The sequence below is a fragment of the Pimephales promelas genome, chromosome 6 (genome assembly GCF_988280905.1).
Source record: "Pimephales promelas chromosome 6, fPimPro1.hap1.1, whole genome shotgun sequence".
Taxonomy (NCBI): Eukaryota; Metazoa; Chordata; class Actinopteri; order Cypriniformes; family Leuciscidae; genus Pimephales; species Pimephales promelas.
Window position 1 is genome coordinate 18268670 of NC_142774.1, and position 25736 is coordinate 18294405.

At 37.3% G+C, this 25736-nt stretch overlaps 1 protein-coding gene across 3 annotated transcripts; it reads right to left on the reverse strand.

Moving 5' to 3' along the window:
• Positions 1-452: 452 nt before the first annotated feature.
• wbp1lb (WW domain binding protein 1-like b) lies at positions 453-25066 on the reverse strand. 3 transcript variants are annotated; one of them, XM_089132199.1, is made up of 5 exons: positions 24810-25066; positions 11277-11339; positions 9660-9762; positions 9093-9254; positions 453-3015 (listed from the first exon to the last, which is right to left on the reverse strand). In XM_089132199.1, the coding sequence occupies exons 1-5, from the start codon at positions 24867-24869 to the stop codon at positions 2318-2320; spliced, it is 1086 nt and encodes a 361-aa protein (XP_088988325.1). In that variant the 5' UTR covers positions 24870-25066; the 3' UTR covers positions 453-2317. The 3 variants fall into 3 exon arrangements, with proteins under 3 accessions (XP_088988325.1, XP_039513381.2, XP_088988324.1); XM_039657447.2 differs by lacking the exon at positions 11277-11339 and having other exon boundaries at positions 9660-9759; XM_089132198.1 differs by lacking the exon at positions 11277-11339.
• Between the last annotated feature and the right edge of the window lie 670 nt (positions 25067-25736).

Here is a 25736-nt window from a genome sequence, read left to right on the forward strand (position 1 = left end):
TCAGATTTTTCTCCCAATCTAAAATCAAAACTTGGAAAATTTGACTGTGATATGACTCATTAGATACTGTTTGATGCTGCAATATTTTTTTTACCTACAAGAGTGTCCTAGGATAGAAGGAATGGGTGGATATTCCGGAGCACCTTGGCATGTCTGACTGGCCATTGGCCATCTTGGTTTGGAGAGGGAAAAAAAAATCAAAACTCAATGGCTTATAACTTTGTTGCAATGCATAGGATGATGCACCAGGGTCCACTGAAGAGATTGATGTGCAACTTTCCCATCAAAAACCATTGCAAATTCAAGAAAATGCTTTTTAAATAGCTGTCCACTGTAGTGACCACTCACGCCACACCACAGAAAGGGTCACTGAACGGATCTGGTTCATGAACTGATTCAAAGATGGCACAGGAATGAATCAAAATCCCTACAAATAAAAACAATGACACACGTTGTGTTGATTTGTGTTTATTAGACAGTGTCTCGATTATGTGTTTTGCATAACAAAAGACAGACCGATACAAGATAAATTGTGCTAGAACTCAAACCAATGCTAAGAATTGTAGGCTGTACAAAATTATATCATGTTTGCACAATGCTTCAGAGTATTTATAACTTTTTGAAAATCAGCAGCTTATTAATATTTTCAGAAAAAGAGATTAATATGTATTTGTCTCCAAGCACAGCTTCAACATTAGATTGTCATCACAGAGACACCAGTAAGAGCAGCACATCTCTATACTAATAACATTCATTAGGGCAGTGAAATAAATTATTTGTTAAGAGTGCTTCAGTCATAGAGGAACTTAAAACTGAAGCTACTTTGGTGCAGAGATACAAAAATAAATCACTTTATAATTACACAAGTATGGCTCATTAGCTTGCATATGAACAGAAAATCAAGGCACTTTGAATTGTTACCATATTTCTTGACACAGATTTTGAGCTTTCATGAATTAAAGTATTTACATAAAAATTAGGCTGATGTCCAAGATGATACTGGACAACTGGCACGTGAATTGCATTTAAGAGTGGTTGTAACAGAGTGCAAAAAGAATAGATGCAATTCATGTTACACCAATTACAGCCTTACGTACCCACGTGTGTTGGCAATAGCATCAAACTCATCAAGACACGTTTTACTAATAGAATGATCTATATTATCATTTTAAAAAATATCAAAATGTTTCTTTCTTTGGAGCTTACTTAATTAGGTATCACTGAGAAAATAGTTTATTGTACTTTGTAGCTTACATCAATGGATAAACAGCTATACTGCAAGACAACTTCTTTCGGCAAGGATTTTATCCCTACAGGTTCAAAGGAACCCTCAACATGTAGTGTTTCTATGCAATCAGAAAATTATGGCAAGAAACAATGCAGCACTTTCAAGCTCCAATGCTAATAATTGTCCCATGACATGTTATAGCCTACTTTGGCTATGAAAGCTTAGATTTACGAATCAAACTTGTTCTGAACACACATTCATCAGAGCTTACAGCAGCAACACAGACAATATGTGAATTAAGACTGTAGTATGTAAATACTTTGTGTTTAAAATGAATTCAATATAATTCATTCAGAACAATGTGATTGTGCAAAACAAAAACTTAATAAACACCATTAAAATGTGTCCCATTATATTAGGGAAAGTCGACAGGGGCCTGTCAGTATTTACATTTCTCTCTGACTGACTGTCCTGAAAAACTGATAGTTCAGCACACCAGTGTTTGCGCATTTAGCCTCTCAATCCTAAGACTGCAAAAAAAAAAAAAAATGGTCCATTGTCAATAGTGTAGTGATGTGTGAAGTCACTTTATAACCAACACGGCGAATTCACATGACCACAGCAGATTCTGTGCGGGGAAATTTTTCGCCCCCCTTTTTTGCCCTTATATCATATTTACGAAATGAATGCACGTAAATACAAAGTGGGAAGTTGGATTTTCTTTGAGCTCAGAATTGAGTCAGTGAGAAAAACTAAAACTAGCTATGTTGCATGTACAAATCTATTGTACAATTATGATTCAGTTTACAGCGCCTTCATAAAATGTGCATTCTTTGTTCGCCATTTTGCTGTATTTTTGTGTAGAAAAGGCACAGCCATCTTGCTCCGACCATTTTGAGAGCACAATTACAGCTGCACATGTGGTACGTTCTCTCGTGGAGCAAGTAGAGCCCATCCTTGTGCACTTTTTGGGCTTTTAACTGCATAAATAGATGCTTTGTACATAAAACACAGCTGCGGATAACATCTAATTGTTCTCACTTCTTTGTTCACCATCTCATACAGCTTTTTCTAAATTAGTATTCAGCTTTAAGATTGTGTGTTATTGTGTGGACCCTCTTGTTCATTAATAGTATGCCAGTAAAGGCAAACAGGATGAGGTTTAGATTGGGCGAGTGGAGATGCTCCACACTCCACTCTGTTTTCTGGGGATAGACGGCCCTGATTTTCCTCTTCGAAGGAATGGAGGCCACATTCCTCACAGAAATCCTCAGAGTCCCCTTGGTCCTCCTCGCTCAAAAGCCTCTCCAATTCTTTGGGTTCATGGCTTTTCAAGCCTCGCCCACAAACGCACACCTCACTCTCAGAGTCCCGTGTAAATCTGCGGTGCCTTGCCAGAATCCTCTCGTTCTCATGATCAGGCATCACCACATTCCTGAGCATCTCCTTCCTGCACTCGTTCTGTTTGTCCACGCTGGGAGGCTGATCTAAGGGAAGGGCACTTTGCGTGGACCTGCTTCGCTCGAACTCGCTCTTGCTGTCGCCTTTGTGGTGGTACCCGCTGGAGGTGTGGATCTCTTCTAGGCTGGGTCTGGAACAGAGCGTGTCGGATGCAGGGGGCACTGGAGTGATCTGTCTGGGTGGGCAGTGCGTATCCTGCTGGTCAGTGGTTAAGGGGCAGGTGTAGGCTGGAGGTCCAGAGTTTAAGGCACTATATGGGGGAGGGGGCGTAGCAGGACGATGTACCGCTTCCTCATATTCTGGAAGGAGATAATTGGGTAGGAATCCTGAAAGAGAAAGAATGGCAAGAAAATGTCTGAGAACCAATTCAGACTTTGTTTTGGTTGAATAACTACAGTTTTAACCATTTTAAAGGGATAGTTCATCCAAAAATAAAAACATGGTCATCATTATCTCATCCTCATGTTGTTCCAAACCTATGGGACTTCCATATGGAAGGCTATTTCTGCCAAAAAAGAAAAATTATGACAAAGACTTTTTTATTTTTATTTTGACACCATCTCATAATTGACAATACCATTTTGACTATCTGTATTATATATTGAACTTGTTCATTTTGCCGTTTTAGCATTTTAGTTTTGAAATGTATATCCTAATGCACGGTTGCTACACATTTTCCATTTTAAAATGGCATACTTTTCCAAGGTCAAATTTCTAATCCTCTCTGTAGATATTTCCATATTAGAATTGATTATACGGTTTTTAATTAATGTTTGTATTTAAAGCCTTGCCATGGTCTGGCTCTAGCTTGCATTACAGATCCCTCCCCTCAGAGATCCCTTAGATCTACTTCTGGTAAGTTATTAACCGTCCCGTTGTCTTGCTTGAAATCCAAAGGTGACAAATCCTTTTCTGTATTAGCCCCAAAGCTGTATATTTATGTTAAACTTTTTAATTAACATTCAGTACTATTGTTTGAATTAGAAGATATTTAAATCAATTTTATCATTTTTTATATATATATATATATATATATATATATATATATATATTATGAGCTATACAAGGTAGATTTGTTAAATGGAAACTATTAAGGGTAAAGAATTACATTTAAAATGGGCTTTTCATGTAATTTCATGAACTTCTTTATGAAGTCATAATTGATCTTAGTTGCAGCGCCCACTATTGGCAGAACTGTGAGAGACTTAGTGTGTGTCCTCAGATTGTCCTTTTGTCTGAGTGCATCAGGTTTCATTAAGCTTGGACATTGTGATCAGCAGCTATAGGTCAACTCTTAAAAATGGGCATTGCCTCACCAATTAAATAACTTGTATATTTGCGATGTTACGACAAATCAAGGTTCTTTTGCAAATTTGCCAACATTGTCCCTTGCTGTTTGTTGAAGATTTGGAATAAATTATGAAAGAACTTTTTGTGAACTATCCCTTTTAAACGTACAGTATGCAATTTTTGGCCACCAGGGGTCACTCACACCAGACGTACACAAAATATACGGATATACAGCATCTCTCTGTAAATTTAGCTTTTCAAGATGCATTCGATGCTTTAAATGCAACCCCAATGTTTACCTGCGTCATGCTTCTCTTGTCCCAAACCCTTCTCGGATCATATTTTTCACTCGTACGTTTGAGCTTTACTGAGCTGGCTGTAGCAGCAGAACGTGCAGGCAAAGCGTAATCGTGGTCCATAACTATAATACAGACTAATATAAATATTTATATTACGCCCCTTCAATGAATGACCTGTTTTGAACATTTTTCATATATAGGGCGCACCGGATTATAAGGCACATTGACTGGGTTTGCGTTATGCATCCACTATGCGCTAAGGCTAAAGGGAATGTAGTGAGTGCGCGGCGCCGGAGGTGAGGCGTTTATTTAGTAAGCATGAGCGCGCTGGAGCGGGCACGTAACTTACATTCACAGCCTGACTCATATGAGTATTCAATGTGCGCGGCTCGCTGACAGCAACACCTGGCTGATTTGAATGAGACGACCCGGTTACTGTGAACGGGGAGCGCTTTATGAACATTCTGTGACGCGCGAGCAGCACCGGGGACAGTGTGTCTGTTAAGAGTGAGCGCTTGTGAGCGGGCACGTGATTTACACACATAAAAATACGTACAACTTTTTTTTCTTCGTCATTTTCTTTGCTTTATTGGCGGTAGTTCAGTGTTCCCCTTTGTGTTTGGCGGTTTCGCCGGGTTCCGCAGGAAGTTAGAGGAAATAGAGGAGTCAAAGGTTATATGACGCCATAGAAGGGCGACGAAACGGAAATAAAGAAACATTCCTTGTCTTCGAATTAAACTATAAACTATAAACTATAAATTTCTCCGTATTTGAAAGTTGGTGGAAACTGTCGGGATAAAGTAAGTACACATCTAATAGAAATATATAACATAGATACAGTTATTTTTGCTATTTTTAAAGCAGAAAAAATACATATTGTGGCTTTAAAGCAATTTCAGTTTGCTTAAAATGCTCAGTTTGTCCACCAGATGGCATCCATCTCATTTCAAAAATTGCTTTTATGCGGCCTAGGCTTGACTCTAAAATGAAAATGAACAGCTTTAAATATATATATATATATATATATATATATATATATATATATATATATATATACACATGTATATTTATATATATATATATATATATATATATATATATATTTTTTCTGTTATATTCAATGGGGGAAAAATTGGTCATAATTATTGCATTAATCGTAATTATATATATATATATTTTTTTTTGTAAATTTTCTCAAAACACCAAAAAAGAAAAGAAAAAATGTAAAAATGAAAAAATGAAAAAATTATTATTATTTTTTTTTTAAATGATTCCCACCCTTTGGGCCCGAACACCCCAGGTGTGACTCTTAAACGAACAACCCCAGAGGGTTAAAAATGCAAAACACATGTATAATCTGAATTTTTTGGTGTGTTTGTGTATAAAAGTGTGTGTGTGTGTGTGTGTGTGGATGTGTCTGTTTTGCACTCTTGATGTTTTATAGATTCACCCCTTCACTGTTGTGTGCTTTTTTTTCTGGATCATGGCTGATTTGTAGATTGTACGCACAAAAAAAACTTTTTTTTTCTCTTCGTATTTTCACATTTTTGCCAATTTCCCATTCATTTTCCATGAGGGTCCATCTGGACCCTAACACCAAGTGGTTTTACAACCACTTAGACTATTCACATCCCGTCCCCAATTTGTTTGGGTGTTCATATACCAAATACCAACAAAGTCACCAAATTTCGGACCATTCCGAGAAAGCTGTGATTTTTAAGCATTTTTTATTTGAATCTTCGGGTCCATTTGGGCAGAACAACCCTAGAGGGTTAATGATGTAAAAAAAATAAAATAAATAAGACTATTAAATAAGACTACTGTAAGACAAATTTTAAAAAACAATTCAAAAAATAAGAAAATTGCTTTGACTAGGTGGTAATGGGGAAAAAAACAAAGAAAGAAAAAACTATTCAGGCTGCTCTACTGGCTGAGCTAATCGGCAAGAGAAATAAGTTTGAGTTAAGAAAAAAATGTTTTTGTTGCTCACGTGAAATTGAATCTTAACAAACTGGTTTCGTAGATTTGGATATGAAGAACTGAACAGGTATATTTGCATGCCTATTGCCCACATAGAAAAGAATAGCTTGTAGCATGCCCCACACGTAAAACCACATGGCTCAAAAAGGGACTTTGATCAAACCTTGTTGCATGCCATTGTGTGAAAAAATGCTAAATGTTTGATAACACTGTCTTTCCAATGTGCTCTTTCTGAAACAAAAAAAAGAGGCAGCAATTGCCGAGTAGGTGGTTGTAGGTGTAAGCGAATCATCTCATCTAAAACCCCTTCAAATAATGTATGATTTGTTAGAATCAGACCAAAAATGACTGAGCTACACCTGTTTGAAGTCAATAGTCAGCAAAGTTAATTGAGAAAAATCAAGTTAAAGTTTTCTGAAGGTTCCAAAAAAAAAAATCCCCTAGCAATCATTACATTAAAAAAACCTGGTAACGACACAAAATTTGGCACACACACCAAGTCAAAACCAAATATTTCCTATATTTCTATTGTTAAAATACTGTATAACTTTTCTTCATTATACCACAATTGTTTGATTAACATTAATAAAACAGACAGCCTATATACAACTAATGTACCGCATGGATCTAAAATAATGTTACACACATCAGATGTTTTTTCCCCAACAGTTAACCAAACGTTCACATAAGACATAACAGATAATGTTTACGTGAATACTGGCCAAGACAGATATTTTAAAGTACTGTAATTATGTGAATGTGTGTATATCACGACCACATCTGAGGCGTCCTTGTGTGCACGCATCAGTCAGCGCGAGTAAGTTTGTTTTGGACAAAGGAAAGGTGCTCCTCCCAGAAAACGTAAAAAATAAAGATCATTTCAGATGTTTAATTGCTATTTGGAGCATTTGGATCACTAGACGAGGGCTTAATGAACAAATTTTTTGGAAAACCTTAAAATAGACATTGTTTCACTTGTTTTGCATGTAGCTTGAAATTAGCCTGTGCACATTACGACTCATTTTGCCAGCACAAGTCACATATATTTAATGTTGATATAAGTGATTAATTCAATTAAATCATTTTAAGTAATTACTTTGAATAAAATATTCGACTGACGGCCAAGATTTTTTAACAAAACATCTTGCCAATTATATATATACACTCACTGGCCACTTTATTAGGTACACCTGTCCAACTGCTCGTTAACACTTAATTTCTAAGCAGCCAATCACATGGCGGCAACTCAGTGCATTTAGGCATGTAGACAATCTCCTGCAGTTCAAACCGAGCATCAGTATGGGGAAGAAAGGTGATTTGAGTGACTTTGAACGTGGCATGATTGTTGGTGCCAGAAGGGCTGGTCTGAGTATTTCAGAAACTGCTAATCTACTGGGATTTTCACGCACAACCATGTCTAGGGTTTACAGAGAATGGTCCGAAAAAGAAAAAACATCTAGTGAGCGGCAGTTCTGTGGGCGGAAATGCCTTGTTGATGCCAGAGGTCAGAGGAGAATGGCCAGACTGGTTCGAGCTGATAGAAGGGCAACAGTGACTCAAATAACCACCCGTTACAACCAAGGTGGGCAGAAGAGCATCTCTGAACGCACAGTACGTCGAACTTTGAGGCAGATGGGCTACAGCAGCAGAAGACCACACCGGGTGCCACTCCTTTCAGCTAAGAACAGGAAACTTCGGCTACAATTTGCACAAGCTCATCGAAATTGGACAATAGAGGATTGGAAAAACGTTGCCTGGTCTGATGAGTCTCGATTTCTGCTGCGACATTCGGATGGTAGGGTCAGAATTTGGCGTCTACAACATGAAAGCATGGATCCATCCTGCCTTGTATCAACAGTTCAGGCTGGTGGTGGTGGTATCATGGTGTGGGGAATATTTTCTTGGCACTCTTTGGGCCCCAATCGTTGCAACGCCACAGCCTACCTGAGTATTGTTGCTGACCATGTCCATCCCTTTATGACCACAATGTACCCAACTTCTGATGGCTACTTTCAGCAGGATAATGCGCCATGTCATAAAGCTGGAATCATCTCAGACTGGTTTCTTGAACATGACAATGAGTTCGCTGTACTCAAATGGCCTCCACAGTCACCAGATCTCAATCCAATAGAGCATCTTTGGGATGTGGTGGAACGGGAGATTCGCATCATGGATGTGCAGCCGACAAATCTGCGGCAACTGTGTGATGCCATCATGTCAATATGGACCAAACTCCCTGAGGAATGCTTCCAGCACCTTGTTGAATCTATGCCACGAAGAATTGAGGCAGTTCTGAAGGCAAAAGGGGGTCCAACCCGTTACTAGCATGGGGTACCTAATAAAGTGGCCGGTGAGTGTATATATATATATATATATATATATGAAGAGTTCAGATGCAAAAGCCTCTAAATGCCATTTGAAATTTTCTTCTTTAATGATGAATTTTATCAAACTTCTATATTTAAGTTCAGTAATTTCACTTAACTAACAATTAATAGGTAATTATCATTGCCATTTAAGTAAAATCACTGAACTTAAATATACAAGCTTGATAAAAATGATCATTCTAGAAGAAAATTTCAAATGGCACTTAGAGGCTTTTGCATCTGAACTTTTCATATATGTTTTATGTAAAGAGTATTAATATAAGAAAATGCATACTAACAATAGAAGCTTTACCAGTATCAGAATGTTAGGTTTATTATTAAACATTCAATGTTTGAGCTTTAAAGTAATCAGCATTATTACTTAGATTTTTTAATTCCCTTATTTGTCTAGGTTCTTTGCTAAATGAATCAAAGTAGCAAATATGTATATAAGAGAGATGATATTACTGAAGTAGAAGGGGATAGAGGTGTTGTTGTGAACCTCTCTGTAGGCAATGAGGTTGATCTCGTGCTGTCGTTGTTGCTGTTGCAGTCTGTGTTTGGTGCGACGGTGATGACACACGCAGCAGCAGCTCAGGATGAAGATGATGGCCCATACCAGCCAGAACCCTGAGAAAAAAAAGAAAAAATTAACATGGAATAATCCCACACACGGAAAAAAAAAAACCTTTAAAGTATGCATTTGTACTTTATACTGCTACTTAAAACCTGACTAATTCCTCTAAAACCACTGCTTGTGCATATTTGGTCATATATATATATATATATAGTGTTTAGTTCTTCTAAACCTCTTAAGGCTAGGTTACATTTCACCTTAAACAGCAAAATTGCACAGGCAAAATACATTTATCTGATTCGGCAAGATCAGTAATGTCAATTGATGGCGGAGAAATTTAACATAGTTTAATGAAAGTTTGGAAGTTTTAGTTCGTCATCATTCTTGAATGTGAACGAGCCTTTATGAATTCCTATGAAACATTGTGACCCTGATATTAAACATGAAGATGCACTTACACCAAATTTCATAGTAGTAGCTACAGCACTGGGACTCTCCACAACAGTGTCCCGTCTCACACACGTAGCTTTTATTATTCACCCCCTCACAGTGAAGTACCTGCTGAAAAAAATTAATAAATAATTGATACAAGATAAATGCCTTGTGAATTTAGCATTTATCACTAGAACAAATATTGACCAAAAAAGAATGTTTTTTTTTTTTTTTGGTAACACTTTATTTTGATAGTCCACTTTAGACATTCAACTTACTATTAGTAACTTTGCCGCTACATGTCAACTAACTATCATTAGAGTATTAGTAGACTGTTAGCTTAATATCTGCTAACACTTTATTTTGTTGGTCCCCCAACAGACATTCAACTGACTGTAAGTAACTTAGCAACTACAAGTCAACTTGTTCTCCTAACCTGAACCCTAACACCTAACCCTAACCTAACAGTCTACTGACAGTCTACTACAGCCTACTAATACTCTAATGACACTTAGTTGACATGTAGTTGAAAAGTTACTTATAGTTAGTAGAATGTCTAAAGTGACTATCGAAATAAAGTGTAACCTTTTTTTTTTTTTTTAGAATTCTTGGAAGAAACTTTTTTAGAAAGGTTTTGGATATGGTATTGTAATTTTTGGACTGAAATCATGCTATATTAACCACAGTACATACCCAATATGAATATGTTTTAATCATTAAGCACAGTATAGAATTATACCATGTCCCATAATTATTCAGCAAGTATTATATTTCTATTTTATACCATCACTGTACTAATCTCCCACCAAAGTACTTCAAACTGTTTGAAAATAAAATGAATAGGCTTAGCTCAATTTAGCAGTATAATCCAGTGTGTAAACTATTTACTCAATACAGTGCAATATTTGGGTGCAATGTGTTTTACAGTAAACAGGTTAATCACCTGTGTGAAATAAAACAATAAATATGCATTGTCAGGTAAAAAGTGGGTCAATGTTAAATAATAATGCCCATTAAAAACAAAACGAAACATTAAGATTATAAAATTATGCGATTTAAAAAAAAAAACCCAAAATGTCATGTGGAGTAAAAATTTAAACAGAAACAACATATTTTCCTTAAATATGTTTTCAAAAAGTTGAAATATATTTTTCAAGATAAATACTTTTATGCTGAATTGATTTGTAAATATCATTACTATTTTCAGGACTGAAACACATTAAAATTTACAACCTGAAATAACTTTTGATCTGTCATATCACTGGAACAAACTGGCACTGGCTTTATTATTCAGAATCTTGATTCATGTCAAGTACTTGACATAAAAGAACAAAAGCTGCCTGTACAGTACACTCAGAATATTTGCCAATATTGAATTATAATCGAATTGCCAATGTCGTGTACAGTGAAATCTAAAATTTACAGAATCTTTTCAACTAACTTCCTTTCTCTTTCAGTAAATAAAGTTACACATTAAGCACTGGACACACCATGTTACCCTCAAGAAAACAAAAACTACAGGTAGATCAGAACAAAATAAGCAGAAACCTTTAAAAGGTAGGCACAATAGGCAAGGCATGTTTGTTCCATTTCATGAATCAGTTAATGATTAAATAAGAAAGTTAAGAGATCAGGTTCTCTACCATTCTTGTCTTCTGGTGCAATACAGACATGTTACTCCAGAGCCCTTCAGCCTTGTGAAAGTCCTTTCAGAACAATAGTCGCGATACACAGGGGAGGAACAGGGGTGCACACACACTTCACTCAAACAGGGGACAGGGATTGGTCTACGGAAAATTCCATGTAGCAGAGGAGTGTAAGGAGGTCTGCATTGTAATGAGATGCTCCCTCAATATTATGGGAGTAGACAGTACAAAATAAAATGAAGAGGTTACAAAAAACATTGCCTAACATCCCAATGCCATGTTCCATTTCATTACTTAGATCCTAAATTTTATCTAAAGCAGCATTTTCTTCACCTTCTTGCTTTAACCCTACCTATACATTGTAAAAAAAAATATATAATGGGAATGGGGGATGATTGTAGCCTGGCAAGCCAGACCTACATCAAGGTCTGGGAACTCACAATTGGCATACCTCAATCCGAGGGGCGGGATAAACGGTTGTCTTTCAATACCCCTCATCACGCAACTAGAGCAACAAAATTCTGTGGCTGAGTGAGTCCCACACTGTAAAAAAATATTGTTGGTTTAACTTGAAAAATGAAGTAACCTAGTTGCCTCAAAATTTTAAGTTCATTTAAATGGAAAAACTGAGTTAATACAATGAAGGAGATTGATTTAATCTTCAGAAACTCGAAATATTATGTTATCTGAAATTCATAAATTATTTAAGTTGTTTTGACAAAAGAAAAAATGTTGTGATTACAAATCATGAAAATATTTTTTTTACAGTGCATGCGTTTTCCCACCAGTGGCGCTATAGTTGATATATTAAACTTTTGCAGTATCCGGGTCGTCAAAACTCCGAACACATCTTCTTTTTTTAAGAATGACTTAAGTGACGTTCTCTTAACTCCAAGTCCTCCAAAGTCGCGGCCAAAGCCAAGTCGAAACACCACTGTTCGCCAGCACAGCAGCATCTTGTTTGTTTTCAGGTAGCAGGGAATTTTTTTTTTATCATTTTTTTTTTTGCATAACAAGAACAATATACAACATACACAAACAGAGGATCTCAGAGTATTATTATCTATTACATTCATAATAGCATCAGTAGCAGAGAAATCATGGCGCAAAACCGACACAACTCTGCCGTCATTGTGTTAAGCCCGTCCACCAACTCTATACACAGTGTGATTGGCCCGACTAGAGTATTTTTATTTTATTTTTCATTTCGAAAGCCAACGGTGAGTTGCTAGACCATACTGGCAGCAAAATAATTTTTGCTGCCGCTAGGGTGTGTCTAGATTTCTAGGCTAGGATGATTGGATACAATTACATTACCATATTGAGTTAAAAATATGTTTTTCCATAGAATATATGGACTTCTGTACTTCTACATAAGAGTTAGTTCACCCAAAAATGAAATTTCTGTCAATTACTCACCCTCAAGTCGTTCCAAACCAGTAAGACCTTCGTTCATCTTCAGAACACAAATTAAAGTATTTTTTGATGAAATCCGAGAGCTTTCTGCCCCTCCATTGACTGCAAAACTATTACCACTTTCAAAGCCTAGAAAGGTAGTAAATACATTGTTAAAATAGTCCTTTATTCAACAATCTCTTCCACGTCATTTTCCTAAGCTGTTCACGTAGTTAACACAGTGCAGCACTTCCAGGTTCTACGTCAGAACGCTGGCTCAGTATTGGCCGGCTCCTTGCGGCAGCACCACACGTTTCGTGTTGCTCATGTGAACAGTGTCGGCCAATAATGAGCTGGCATTCTGTCGAAGAACCTGGAAGCGCTGCTCTGAGTTGACTACGTGAACAGCGTCAGAAACTCACACGGAAGAAAAAAAAGATGATTTTGTTGAATAAAGTTGCATTTTATTTTGCACAAAAAAGTAAAAAAGTATTCTCACATTAAGGTTGAACCACTGTGGTCAGTCACATGGACTATTTTAACAATGTATTTACTACCTTTCTAGGCCTTGAAAGTGGTAATAACGTTGGAGTCAATGGAGAGAAAGCTCTCGGATTTCATCAAAAATATCTTAAGTTGTCTTCCAAATCTTACTAATTCTTCCAATTCTTCTTACTGGTTTGGATGACATATGGTTGAGTAATTCATTTTAAACATTTTCAATTTCAATTTTCAACTAGGCTAACTCTTTAAAATATTTTAATTACATTTAATTATAATCTACAAAGTACAGTATATAGTTTAAGTATTTTGCCTTTGTTTGGGTAACATTGGTTGATGAACACTGTTTATTCATATCACAATTTTGATAAGCTTTCAGTACGTGCATGTGATCTATTTTACATCTTGTTTTATTATGGTGTATCAATATATAATTTAACCCCATGACACTTTGAGTTAGCCATTTTACCAAACACAAATATCAGCAATTAACCAATACCAGCTCTGCAACATGGGACTGGACATACTGTTTCTGGTTATTATTAAACACAGTGACCCAAAAAAGTGTTTGGACACTTAAGACACACAACATGTATGAATAACATTACACTGTGACTGAATACAAAATATCAAGCCATGTGGAATCTGCAAACAAATGACGCAAGACCTTTTCTCAGAACTAATTCTACTTTCCAGACCCATTTTTGGTTTTATACTCTCAAGCAAATGGTGTCAAGGTTATTTTAAAAGGCACAATATACACTCACCTAAAGGATTATTAGGAACACCATACTAATACTGTGTTTGACCCCCTATCGCCTTCAGAACTGCCTTAATTCTACGTGGCATTGATTCAAGAAGGTGCTGAAAGCATTCTTTAGAAATGTTGGCCCATATTGATAGGATAGCATCTAACAGTTAATAGAGATGTGGGATGCACATCCAGGGCACGAAGCTCCCATTCCACCACATACCAAAGATGCTCTATTGGGTTGAGATCTGGGGCCTCATTTATAAAACTCTGCATAGGATTTGCGACGCATTTGCGTCCCTTAATAAATCACAATCAATTCTAAATGTAGCGCAGCTTTTGCGGCTTCAAGTCACACCCATAGTTGACCATAAATAGTCCGTGAAACGCCCACAAGTTAATATTCATCGATTGCGAAATCATGTTAAACACAGAGAGGAAATAAAAAAAAAACGTAACTTCACTCAATGTGAAGTAAAAGTTATTGTTGGCGAGGTGGAAAAGAGGAGAAAAATGTTGTTTGGAGGGCACAGTGTGGGCATTACTAATGGCAAAAAGGCACTAGAGTGGCAAAAGGTTGCAGATGCCATAAATGCTGTAGCCTCACAACCTCGGACTGTGACCGAAATAAAAAAGAAATGGTCGGACATCAAAGTCGAGGCAAATAAGCGTCTAGGCATTAATTCAATTAGAGAGGTGGCCAAGGAGTTGGGCAAAATCAAGACTGTCCTAACTGAAATAAACTGCTCAATGAGGGAATCCTTGAATAATTAATATTTTTTTCCCACACATTTTGTTGTGAAGATGATGCGTTCACTCCGAATCCTTCCATTTAATCGCCACATCTTCTAAGAGCGCAATATCAGCCATTGTGTTCCGTTCTGTTTACCATCTTATTTATGAGGATGAATTGTATAACATGCCATAATTATTGCAGAAAATATTTCACTTTCTTTTTGGAAATGTGTGTTAATTTGCATTTCTGTTGCAGATCGATCAAACGGGTGTTCGTGTAGGCTGTTAATTGTAATACTTGCTTTGTGAAGTCTTCGTGTTATTTATGAGAGGTAGTACTGCCATTTATTTTACACAACCGTCAACAGTTTCACACACTTTCACATGTTTTTTCCAACTGCCGACGGTGTCGCCATTTCTCATTTCACCCGTTTTTGTGCGTACGTCTGGGTCAGAGCTTGCGTGAAGGACCGCACATTTTACCGTCAAGTTTGCTTTTTATAAATACCAACTATTGCGTAGAGAGCGGCGTACGCCTTCTTTTGTGCTTACGCAACGTTTATAAATGAGGCCCCTGGTGACTGTGGGGGCCATTTTAGTACAGTGAACTCATTGTCATGTTCAAGAAACCAATTGGAAATGATTCAAGCTTTGTGACATGGTTTATTCTCTTGCTGGAAGTAGCCATCAGGGGATGGGTACATGGTGGCCATAAAGGGATGGACATGGTTAGAGACAATGCTCAAGTAGGCCGTGGCATTTAAACAATGCCCAATTGCCACTAATGGGCCTAAAGTGTACCAATAAAACATCCCCCACACCATTACACCACCACCAGCAGCCTGCAAAAAGGTAACAAGTCATGATGGATCCATGTTCTCATTCTGTTTATTCTTAATGTTTTAATGTCTCAACAGAAATCGAGACTCATCAGACCTGGCAATACTTTTCCAGTCTTCAACTATCCAAATTTGGTGGAGATGAGTGGTACCCGGTGGGGTCTTCTGCTGTTGTAGCCTGTTTGCCTCAAGGTTGTGCGTGTTGTGGCTTCACAAATGCTTTGCTGCATACCTCATACCTCAATTTCTCAGAAATTGAACAGGTGTTCCTAATAATCCTTTAGGTGAACGTATACGATTTTGGATCAAAATATCCCAAAACCACTAGAACAATGTTATTTTGTTAATTACTTGCATTATCAACATATCCCAAAACCACTAGAACAATGTTATTTTGTTAATTACTTGCATTATCCCAAATGTTTTCAACAATGTTTAAATCCACCAGCCGCCTGTCAATGACCCCATATCCAAGATAGCCTTGATTTCCGAAACCATAAAAAACACTAACACATGATATATTATGCATTTTATTAGAGAGGTGAGCAACTGTTCGGATACCTTTATCGACAGAAAACTAATAATTATATAGTTTAAATAGTTCAACACATTTAGTCCTACTCTTTGATAGGACTGTCTCATTTTCTTGATTTACCACAAATAACATGTTTGTGCCATGTCTCAGAGCAAACATTCGTTTGTCAGCAGCATAATCAGAGAGAGCTTTATTTGTAGGGACAATAATACAGCCTTTTCTCTGCCATGTAGTAGGCTATATTTTAAAATTAATTGCAAGCCATCCAGCTTTTAATAAGATATTCTAATATTGACTCAGCTTACTGCAATGCGCAACAAGTGTCTCATACCAGTCACCAAGCAACTGCACAGAGTAGCCTAACATTATAACAACTTTCAACAGACTCAAATGTATTTTTAGTATGATTGTTTGCACTAAGAAAAACGGCGCTGCATTACCCCACAAATTTATTTCATAAGATTAAGTGACCTTTATGAATTGTAATTCAGCACTCTTTCATAAGAATGAACTAAAATAATGTTAATGTGATCAAACGTAACAAAGTTCAAGATCAGGGAAGAAAGAAGCGAACGTTAAATATAACAAAATATGCATAAACAATGAAGTGAAAGGAGCAGCAGCAGACGAATGTGCTGCTATATTAGCAAAATAAAAACAACCAGGTAAAATGTCACAGCCTCTCGGCCCCATCCTGCTTCATACAACAGTAAAGCTACTGCAAATTTACTAGATTAGCTCATCCATTAGCATAATTTCTTTCCATCGGCTGTGGAGGTGAATACGACAACTCCCATGATTCAACGCTCCTTCACGCTTCATAAAGCAACGCCTTTATTGCTTTTTTTAGAAACAGTTAGCCTGATTCAACCAGACTCTAGTACATTTCATTTGTACATAGAGTCTGGCCTTTCTCACAAACTTCCAACCTTTCTGCCTCCTTCACTTGGTCCTCCGTTGTGCAACAAGAGGTGAGACGACAACAATCCGGCTTTAAATTCTGTATATTCGGCAGTTTTTCCAACAATGGACCGAATAGCTTTTCTCACGTTTTTTTCCGCTGCCATTACTGAACTCAAACTGATTGCTACGTCAACGTCATCGTTCTCAGCCACTCCCTCTATTCGCTGATTGGTCCTACAAAAAATTGATTTCTGGAAACCTAAGGATACAGCAGTCCCAGACGTAGTACTAAAGGAAAATAAAACTGAGCGAAAGTGACCTCTAGAAGCAAAATTTATACTGTGCCTTTAAGTCACTGTATGATGTCAGTTTTCCTCAAGTGTCCTAGCACAGGAACCACAAGCGTTGTTCACCAATATAACTATGAAGACCAAGTTTGAAAACCATAAAGTACATCTGTTGTTTAACTTTTTTTTTTCTATTGCATGCTTAAATTCTTTCAAATAAATGCCAATACATGTTTTTATGTGTGATTTTCAAATGTTCTAAATGTGTCCAAAGGAAGGTATGTAAGATCTGAAAGATGTGTGAAGACCTTTGCAGGTTAAACTAATTTGTTGCAGCTGCCGAGACTATCCATATCCGGTTTCAGTGCCAGAAAACATTATATCAGAAAACTAATTAAGTTTAATAGGTTATAATGAGAAGTTGCTGAAAGAAGAAGATAATGTTGGCCAGTCTAATAAGGATCCTTGACTAGCTAACATTGTTTTCCACAGTCTTAGTGAGAACTTGAGTATTAGCGACAGCATATGATACGACTGAGTCAGCTAAAACTCAAGAGACTTTTGGGTGAATATGAGATTTTAATTATTATTTGGAGGGAGAAACTGTCCACAAATGCACACTGTAATCTGTATTATACAATATACCCCTAAGCAGAACTTGAGTTTATACCCCTAAGCAGTTTAACTTGTAACTGGTGAGTGTGGTTAATCTTCATGTTATGCTGTCATCTGATGGAACTACAGCCAGCCTGTAGCTAACCTACTCCAGTACTTTTGAGAGTGATTTACAGGTTTCTGATTCTGAGCCACTTTTATGGAACCAAAATTAATTACTAAATGTCTATATAGCCCATTAAGTTTTAAGGAACCAATAACATAACCAATGCAATTCTCTATGCTGACTAGTCCTATGCAGTTTACAAGGCAGTGTACTATGCCCCCTCTGCTTTTTGGAAAGGTCAGTTTTCGAAATAGCTTGTGTCAGGAATCTTCAATTATACAAAAAGAATTTTTGGTAGCACTTTACAATATGGGTGCACTAACATGCATTAATTCACATTTAACTAATGCACAGTTAGATAGTCACACAGATAGTCATGAGTTAAAGGTGCCATCTGTAAAAATTGAGGTTAAAATACCCCAAAAATGAGCTACACGCATCAAAAGAATGAGAAGAAATAAGGTTGATGATGTCATTAAAAAAATGACAAGTTATAGTGCTGCCGAGATATTAACCTGAATTAGCATGCTAAATTACTAGCCCCGGCCCGGCAGGTGTCGTAATACCAGTTTCGGCCATGGGAGGCGGTATGCGGGCAGGCAACATTACCACCAGCCAAACTGCAATACACGAGAGTAAGTCGGCAGCTTGTGTGTACTTGAACCTGATGTCAGTCGTGTGGAAAATACAGCCCACTACTACATTTCAGTTCAGGGAAGAGTTAAAAAAAAAAGATTGGTTGATATTATGCATGAGGAAGACAATTTGGTAAGTTGTAACATACTGTATCTTTCAACAGTGTTCGTGTTATTTTACCATTAGCTAGTGGAGATGATCGGTTTACGTGTGTTAGGGATCTGTCGTGTAAAGCGCCAAAACTGTATTTATTGTTTGAATTGCGTAATAAAATTAACAGAATCTGAGAGCTGACATCGGTCTCCGTGTCCTTTTCTGTGCATGACAAAATTGATGTGTGGCGTGAGAGTGTGTGAAAAGTGTTCCTCTGAAAGACGCTAGCTTGGTCCACATCAGGGAATGCTGTCTGTCATTAAATAAAACTAATGATAAAAATATAATATGAACAAAACGAATATCATAAAACTAGAAATAATAGCCTGGGCTTTAATTTTCCCATATCGTCGAAATGCACCGACTTGTCTATGAGACGGCCTTTATAATTTAGTATTGAGATGTTGTTCATTTAGTCTCTAATCTGTAAAAATCTTCAAATGCTCCACGTGAAACTGCGGCCTTCCAACCTTTTACTATCGTGTCAATTGATTTGATTAATATGCACGAGGGAGACAGAGCAACACAGCGCTCGCCCGTGTTGTTCGAAGACATGAGAGTGCGCGTGGCCGTGGAGGTATTTCTGGAGATATACTGCCCCCATCTGGTATGGAATATGGTGTATGATTTGATTTTAAACGCCAGAGGGCACCTTTAATGTATGTCTCATGAATAACTAAACCATTAATTAATTATTGCTGCATCAGCAACTAAAAGAGTCTATGATTAATAGATTAAGTAATACATGAATTGCTATTAATTCAATGTGTCATTGTGTATTAATTCATTAATAAAATATTTTATTAACTAATAGTGTAAATTAACGTTTTAGACTTCCAGTTGTCTGCTTTAATTAATCATTAGCTAATGAATTACCAAGGTATCATTATGTTATGACTTTACTTGTTGAGTCACATGACTAATAGAGAAACTAAGACTTATACTGCGTCCCAATTCGCATACTATCCGTCCTAAATAGTATTCGAAAATAGAATTAGTACGTCCCAAATCGTAGTATGTTGAAATGAGTGTTTCAAAGATACCCGGATGTTCTACTTTTTCCGATCAGAATCCGAAGTGTAGATCGATGCACACTCTAACGGCTGATATTGCCCACAAACCATTGCTCGTTGGACGAGGATTCGGTTAAAACTACAAACACGAGTAAAAAGTGTTAAAAAACTACAGACACATAGTCGATAAAGATAAAGATAAAGAGCTTTGAGTGTTTAATTATCAGTATCTACCCTGACGAAAATGAATTTATTCAATGTTGTCCACATTATATTGCATATGCAGTAGCATTGTGAACTTTTGTAAAGACACGTTTAGCCATTACGTTTTAAATGCATCATTATATTCAAATTGCAAACACGAGGAAGACCATGAAAGACCCACGACTGGCAGATGAATGTGCTCTCCGAAACGGTAGGAAATAAAATTAGATAGAATGGAGGATTTTAACTGTGACAACATGATTGACAGGGCAGTTTACGATGACAGGATGCACGCAGCACGCGACAGAGCCGTCCGTTAAAGATGACGTGATAGTATGTCCCAAAGCTTGCCTACTCTTTTGCTACACACTCAAAAGTATGTACTTTTTCCTCACAAAAAGAGTACATACTTTTAGGGCGTAGTATAAGTAAGCGAATTGGGACGCAGCATTAGTTTTGACATCCACACTTTGGATTTCAACGTCCCGCCTTCTACAACCGGATTCCAGTCCTCGGCAGTGTCGTGTCCATCAAATACAATCAGGATTGTCATGATATTGGAGCTCAAACCATCACTGATCCACCCGTGCTTCACTCTGAAGATTGGCCGCCAGGCATATAGATGTGAAACCTCCAACATTGGCCAGTGTTTCAGTTTCATTGTCCAACCCCTGTACTTAACAATTAGTTATTAGTCATGTGCCTCAACAAGTAAAGTCATAACATAATTATACCTTTGCAAATCATTAGCTCATGCAATGACTTTGCAAGTCATCTTGCATCGTCCTTAACTGGCATCTGTGTCACCCGGGGCAACAAGTGTTGATCACAAAGTTCCCGAAACTTTCAAGATGCCGTCAAAATGTCCGGGATTCGGCTTTTGTTTTCTGCCTTCACTATTCATTATGTTTACATGCACAATGTGTTGTTTCAATCGGACTGAATTCATGCATTTAAATCGGTGAATCTGGTATTGTTGATCTAATATTCCCGTGTTTTCGTCTCAGTCCGGATCCGTTTGAAGCTGAATGCATCATCTGAGAAGCTGATCCCGTACGTGTCAGTGTCAAATAATGTACAGATAATGAATGGCGACTGTAGAAAGCAAAAGCTGAATCCCGGACATTTTGGGTGATCTTGAAATGTGGGACTGATTGTTCAAATCAGCAATGTAATGTTAGCATAGCCTAGCGTACCAAAGTAGCGATTTTTAAAAACTTTAAAAAAACGTTTCAATAAACATAGTTGCAAATATATGTACATAACTGTGTAGAGCACAAAACAAGACGGTTATATATTTTTTTTTTATCAATCATTTCAGCTAAAAAACTTTCAACTCTGGATGTCCGCCATTGTTGCCAGTTGCGCACAATGCGCAGTGCATTTCTTACCCCTTGGTTTCAAGTAAGCTCGTAAAAATTCTTGGTCTTAACTTAAGGGGTATACCCTTCACCTTACCCCTACCCCTAGATCAAAATGAGATTTAGGATAGCCCTTCCTCTCACGTGAACACGCAAAACTAAGGGGAAGGGGGAAGGGGAAGTGGTAAGACCTTAAAATACAAGACAATAAAATATGTTAAGGAATACATGATGACATAATTAATAGGAAGCTTTTATACACTTCCAGGTGTCAGCTGACTGATCAGTGCGTGGCACCAATCAGTCTGCAGGAACCAATCCGGTCTTCTTCCTGGAAAACAACAAACACCTCCCACAACAGCAAAACACATTTACAGACCAAAAGGGATGTAACACAATTCATTTATTAGGCTACTTAATCTATTAATCATATATAGACGCTTTATTAGTTGCTGATGCAGTAATCATTAATTAATGGTTTAGTTCTTCATGACTCATATTGTATATTAAAGGACAACTCCGGCGCAAAATGAACCTTTGGTTTAATTACACATTGTTACCTATTCAACCTTTATCTGAGATATGTTTTCATGATTGCTGAATGTAAATAGTTTTATCTCTAAAAACAGTTTAGCCTATAACGCTAGTATAATGCTAGTAGATAGGGCATAGAGTAATGACAAATAAAAATCGCTTGTTATTACCACTAACAAGGCTCAAAATATCCCCACACTAACACGATAGCATAATAAGGGTCCCTACATTCAAACCGAAGCATTGAGAACTTTGTCAGTGTCCAAACAGTTTAATAAGAAGATATTTCATACACACAGTCAACTTCGCGAAAACAGGAAGAAGCCATCTTTGAAAAATAGTCTCTACCAGTCGATCTACGAACGCCGATCCAAGTGCGCTGAACTGTGCAGAATCTCATATGGTCCGTTGTTTCCGGAAGAAACACAAACACGAACTGTTTTCTTCTCTTCAATATGTACACGTAGCCTACTGTTCGCGCTCACCTTATCATCTTATTCACATCTCACCAGCGCACATGGATCGGTATTCGTAGATCGACTGGTAGAGACTATTTTTCACGAATTTTGCTTCTTCCTATTCGCGAAGTTGATTGCGTGTATAAAAAATCTTCTTATTAAACTGTTTGGACACTGACAAAGTTCTCACTTGTGCTTCGGTTTGAATGTAGGGACCCTGATTATGCTACAATATTTGTGTGGGGCTATTTTGAGCCTTGTTAGTGGTAATAACAAGCGATTTTTATTTGTCATTACTCTATGCCCTATCTACTAGCATTATTCTAGCGTTATAGGCTAAACTGTTTGTAGAGATAAAACTATTTACATTCGGCAATCTTGAAAACAAATCTCAGATATCGGTTGACTAGGTAACAATGTGTAATTAGACCAAAGGTTCATTTTGCGCTGGAGTTGTCCTTTAACTCATGATTATCTGTGGATTATTAGTGCAGTTGTATTGTAAAGTGTTTTTTTGTTGCGTATGTTACATGCAAGTTTCTCTCCAGCACACAACAGACAGTTGCCAAATTGCCAGTCTATCACTTTTTCCGGACTTGCAATCTTGTCCAGTGAAATCACAAAACAAAATGTAACTGATTATTCCCCTACTGCTGACATACAGATGCAACTTTGGTTCAGTAAAATAAATGTAAGGCTAAATAAAACTTGCAACAGTGCCAGGAATTCCTCAGTTGAACACAAATGAAGATCTGCTGTAAGGAGACAGCGTTTTCACGTCTACTGAACTGTAATGGGCAAAAACTAGGGCTATGTCCGAAATCACCCCCTATACACTTAAGTACGGCACAAATTTAGGGGACCACCATTTTAGCAACGTCCGAAACCAAAGTGGACATTATTGAGTGCATTCGCTCATTCAATCCCATAGTTCACTACAATTACAACTGATGTACACTCAACAGCTACAAAATACCCATAATGCACTGTGAGGGTCGAGCTAAATGAATGAAATTTCTGAATGAAATTGTTCCAGAGCCAACAATTTCTGGTAAATTTTTGGGTCTGGTAATTCTGGTAATTCACACTCACTTAATTCTATGAGAAGGGTCTGTCTGTGTCTCGCAGTACAACAAGCCACACCCCTGCAAGTTACACCAATTGCAACAGGGTTCATGCACAGGTTTCTTTAAAACGTTTTACCCTACCCTCTTGTTTTAGAACATTAGAACCTGCTCATTTCATTTAGGAACAAATCTCATCCCGAAAACATTCAGAACCATCAAAGCAAAAGCACCCTGGTCCTGGCATTGTTTTTTTTTTTTTTTTTTTTTTTTTTTTACCTATTGCAGTCTATTTTTTTATGTATACTGTAAATGCAAGGTAAACTCTAATATTCTGTTTAGCCTTCTATATAAAATGTGAATAACATCACAACATGCAGAAAATTACTTCAAAAATAATCATAAAAATGTCCACTCACACAAACATATTCTACTATCATGTGGATTTTAGCACATTTGTAAGTTATCAAGGTGACCAGACAACAAAAAAATGTAACCTTTATTTTTTTTTTTAGAACAATACTGAAGGTATTTGGGGACGTTTTACACTAATTGACAGATTTTATGCTACCAGTTTACAATTCATACATTTGAATATAACGTGATGTATGTTTGTGCACTTCTTTACTGTACAAGACATGACGAGCCTTGTACTCTGATCAGAAAGATAGGTTACAGAAGGATCCCTCTTCCCTGGCCAAGAAGGGGAAAAAAACACTCGGAACATTTTACTCAGCACATTTTAGTGATAAATTCACTACAGCCAATGGGCTCAGCCCTATCTTCAACAGCGATAACAAAATCCAGACCTTTGTAAAGGAGAAAGACGTCACGTGTGCTAGACAAATTTACAGATTAATGACTTAATTCAATTTAGGCTAATTGTTAAATCGAGTTACACATGGCCATATAGAATAATTTATATTCTCAACACAACTGGTGATTGACAACTAACGTTATAGTATGTGTTAGTTCAAATCAGCTAAACGCCCCAATAAAAGCATCGAAAACTGTGACATTTGAATTGTTAGCCACTGCTAACACTGCAGACGTTTGTTTACTGAATCTGGTCCGGGTTTAGGCCGTGTCTCCAAAACATAGGGAAGTTTCTACCTAGACAGCATTTTGGCCATCACATTACGTTATGTCCAAAATGGTGTCAAGCAAACAGCAGCCAAATAGGATTTGTTCACAGTTCCACACTTCCGTGGCTTGACGCAAGACTGGTTAGCAGCACGCAATTCTCGTAAAAAACAGATATCAGATTGCAAAAATAAATAAAACGACGAGTGGACAGTGTTACTAACACAAACTTTTTAACATGCGCTACAAAGTGAGGATAACATTATTTTAAACCGGCGAGTCAACAAGTGGCAGTGCCATTCAGAGCCCAGTACACCGACACAAACAACCAGCAAAGTTCAATTATTTTTTTCTCACCTCATTGACACTGGCCTCGGTGGGGATGGCAGATCCAGCGATATATAAAAACAAGCCCATTTTTAACAGGCTGATGGAACATTACAATTTATCAGTGTTTACTTTGGTGAGCGCTAGAGTATAAGAACAGTAAAAGGCTCTCGACTTGTCAATGCACGGCCGCCTTCTGCTGTTATTGCTATATTGGGACATGAGGGGAGGCACAACACCAGCATGCGCTCCGTGCCACTGGTTGCCCTATTATACAAGCGAGTCCCTGCGAACTGCAGTTCAGGCACAGCTGGGTGTGGCGCTTGCCATGTGCGCAACATCATGATAGGACAAATTGTGTTTGGCTCCTCCCACCGAAGGAGGGTCTGAGGACTGTGGGATTTGATTCTTCTCAGTGCCTCAAATCATTTGACGCGTATGGGGGTAGAATTCTTGCATTATTCCATATAAATAGACGAGATTCACAAAAATGTATCAAATTCACAAATAAATAGATTAAGATCCACAAATAAATGAGTTCTACAAAAATCTATAGAACTCACAAATAAATATAATATTTGCAACATATATATATATATATATATATATATATATATATATATAAAACCGCTTTCTGTGCATTTCTAAATCACTGCAGTCTGTACACATTTGTGAATCTCTTTTTGTGCATTTAAAGCGATAGTTCACTTTGAAATTAATGGTTGATATGTTTTAGCTTACCTCAAGCACATCCAAGATGTAGGTGTCTTGGTTTCCACAGTATTTTAAATTTTGATATTTTTAAGTCAAACCGTTCTTGTCTGTCAGTCATATAATGGAGCTATATGGGGTCCACCTCAAAGAGCATGCACAGAGAAGTCCAAATTAAGATTAAGAATTAAGAACAAAACTCCACTTTGCAAGACTATGCAAATTTGCACTGGGAGATAAAGTACT

Coding starts and splice junctions, on each gene's coding strand:
- wbp1lb (XM_089132199.1), bottom strand. CDS start 24,869: ATGGGCTTGTTTTTATATATCGCTGGATCTGCCATCCCCACCGAGGCC. Junction 11,340..24,809: donor CCGAGGCCAGTGTCAATGAG/GTGAGAAAAAAA, acceptor TTGTTCTGAAAG/GACTTTCACAAGGCTGAAGG. Junction 9,255..9,659: donor CTACTACTATGAAATTTGGT/GTAAGTGCATCT, acceptor TTTTTTTCTCAG/GGTTCTGGCTGGTATGGGCC.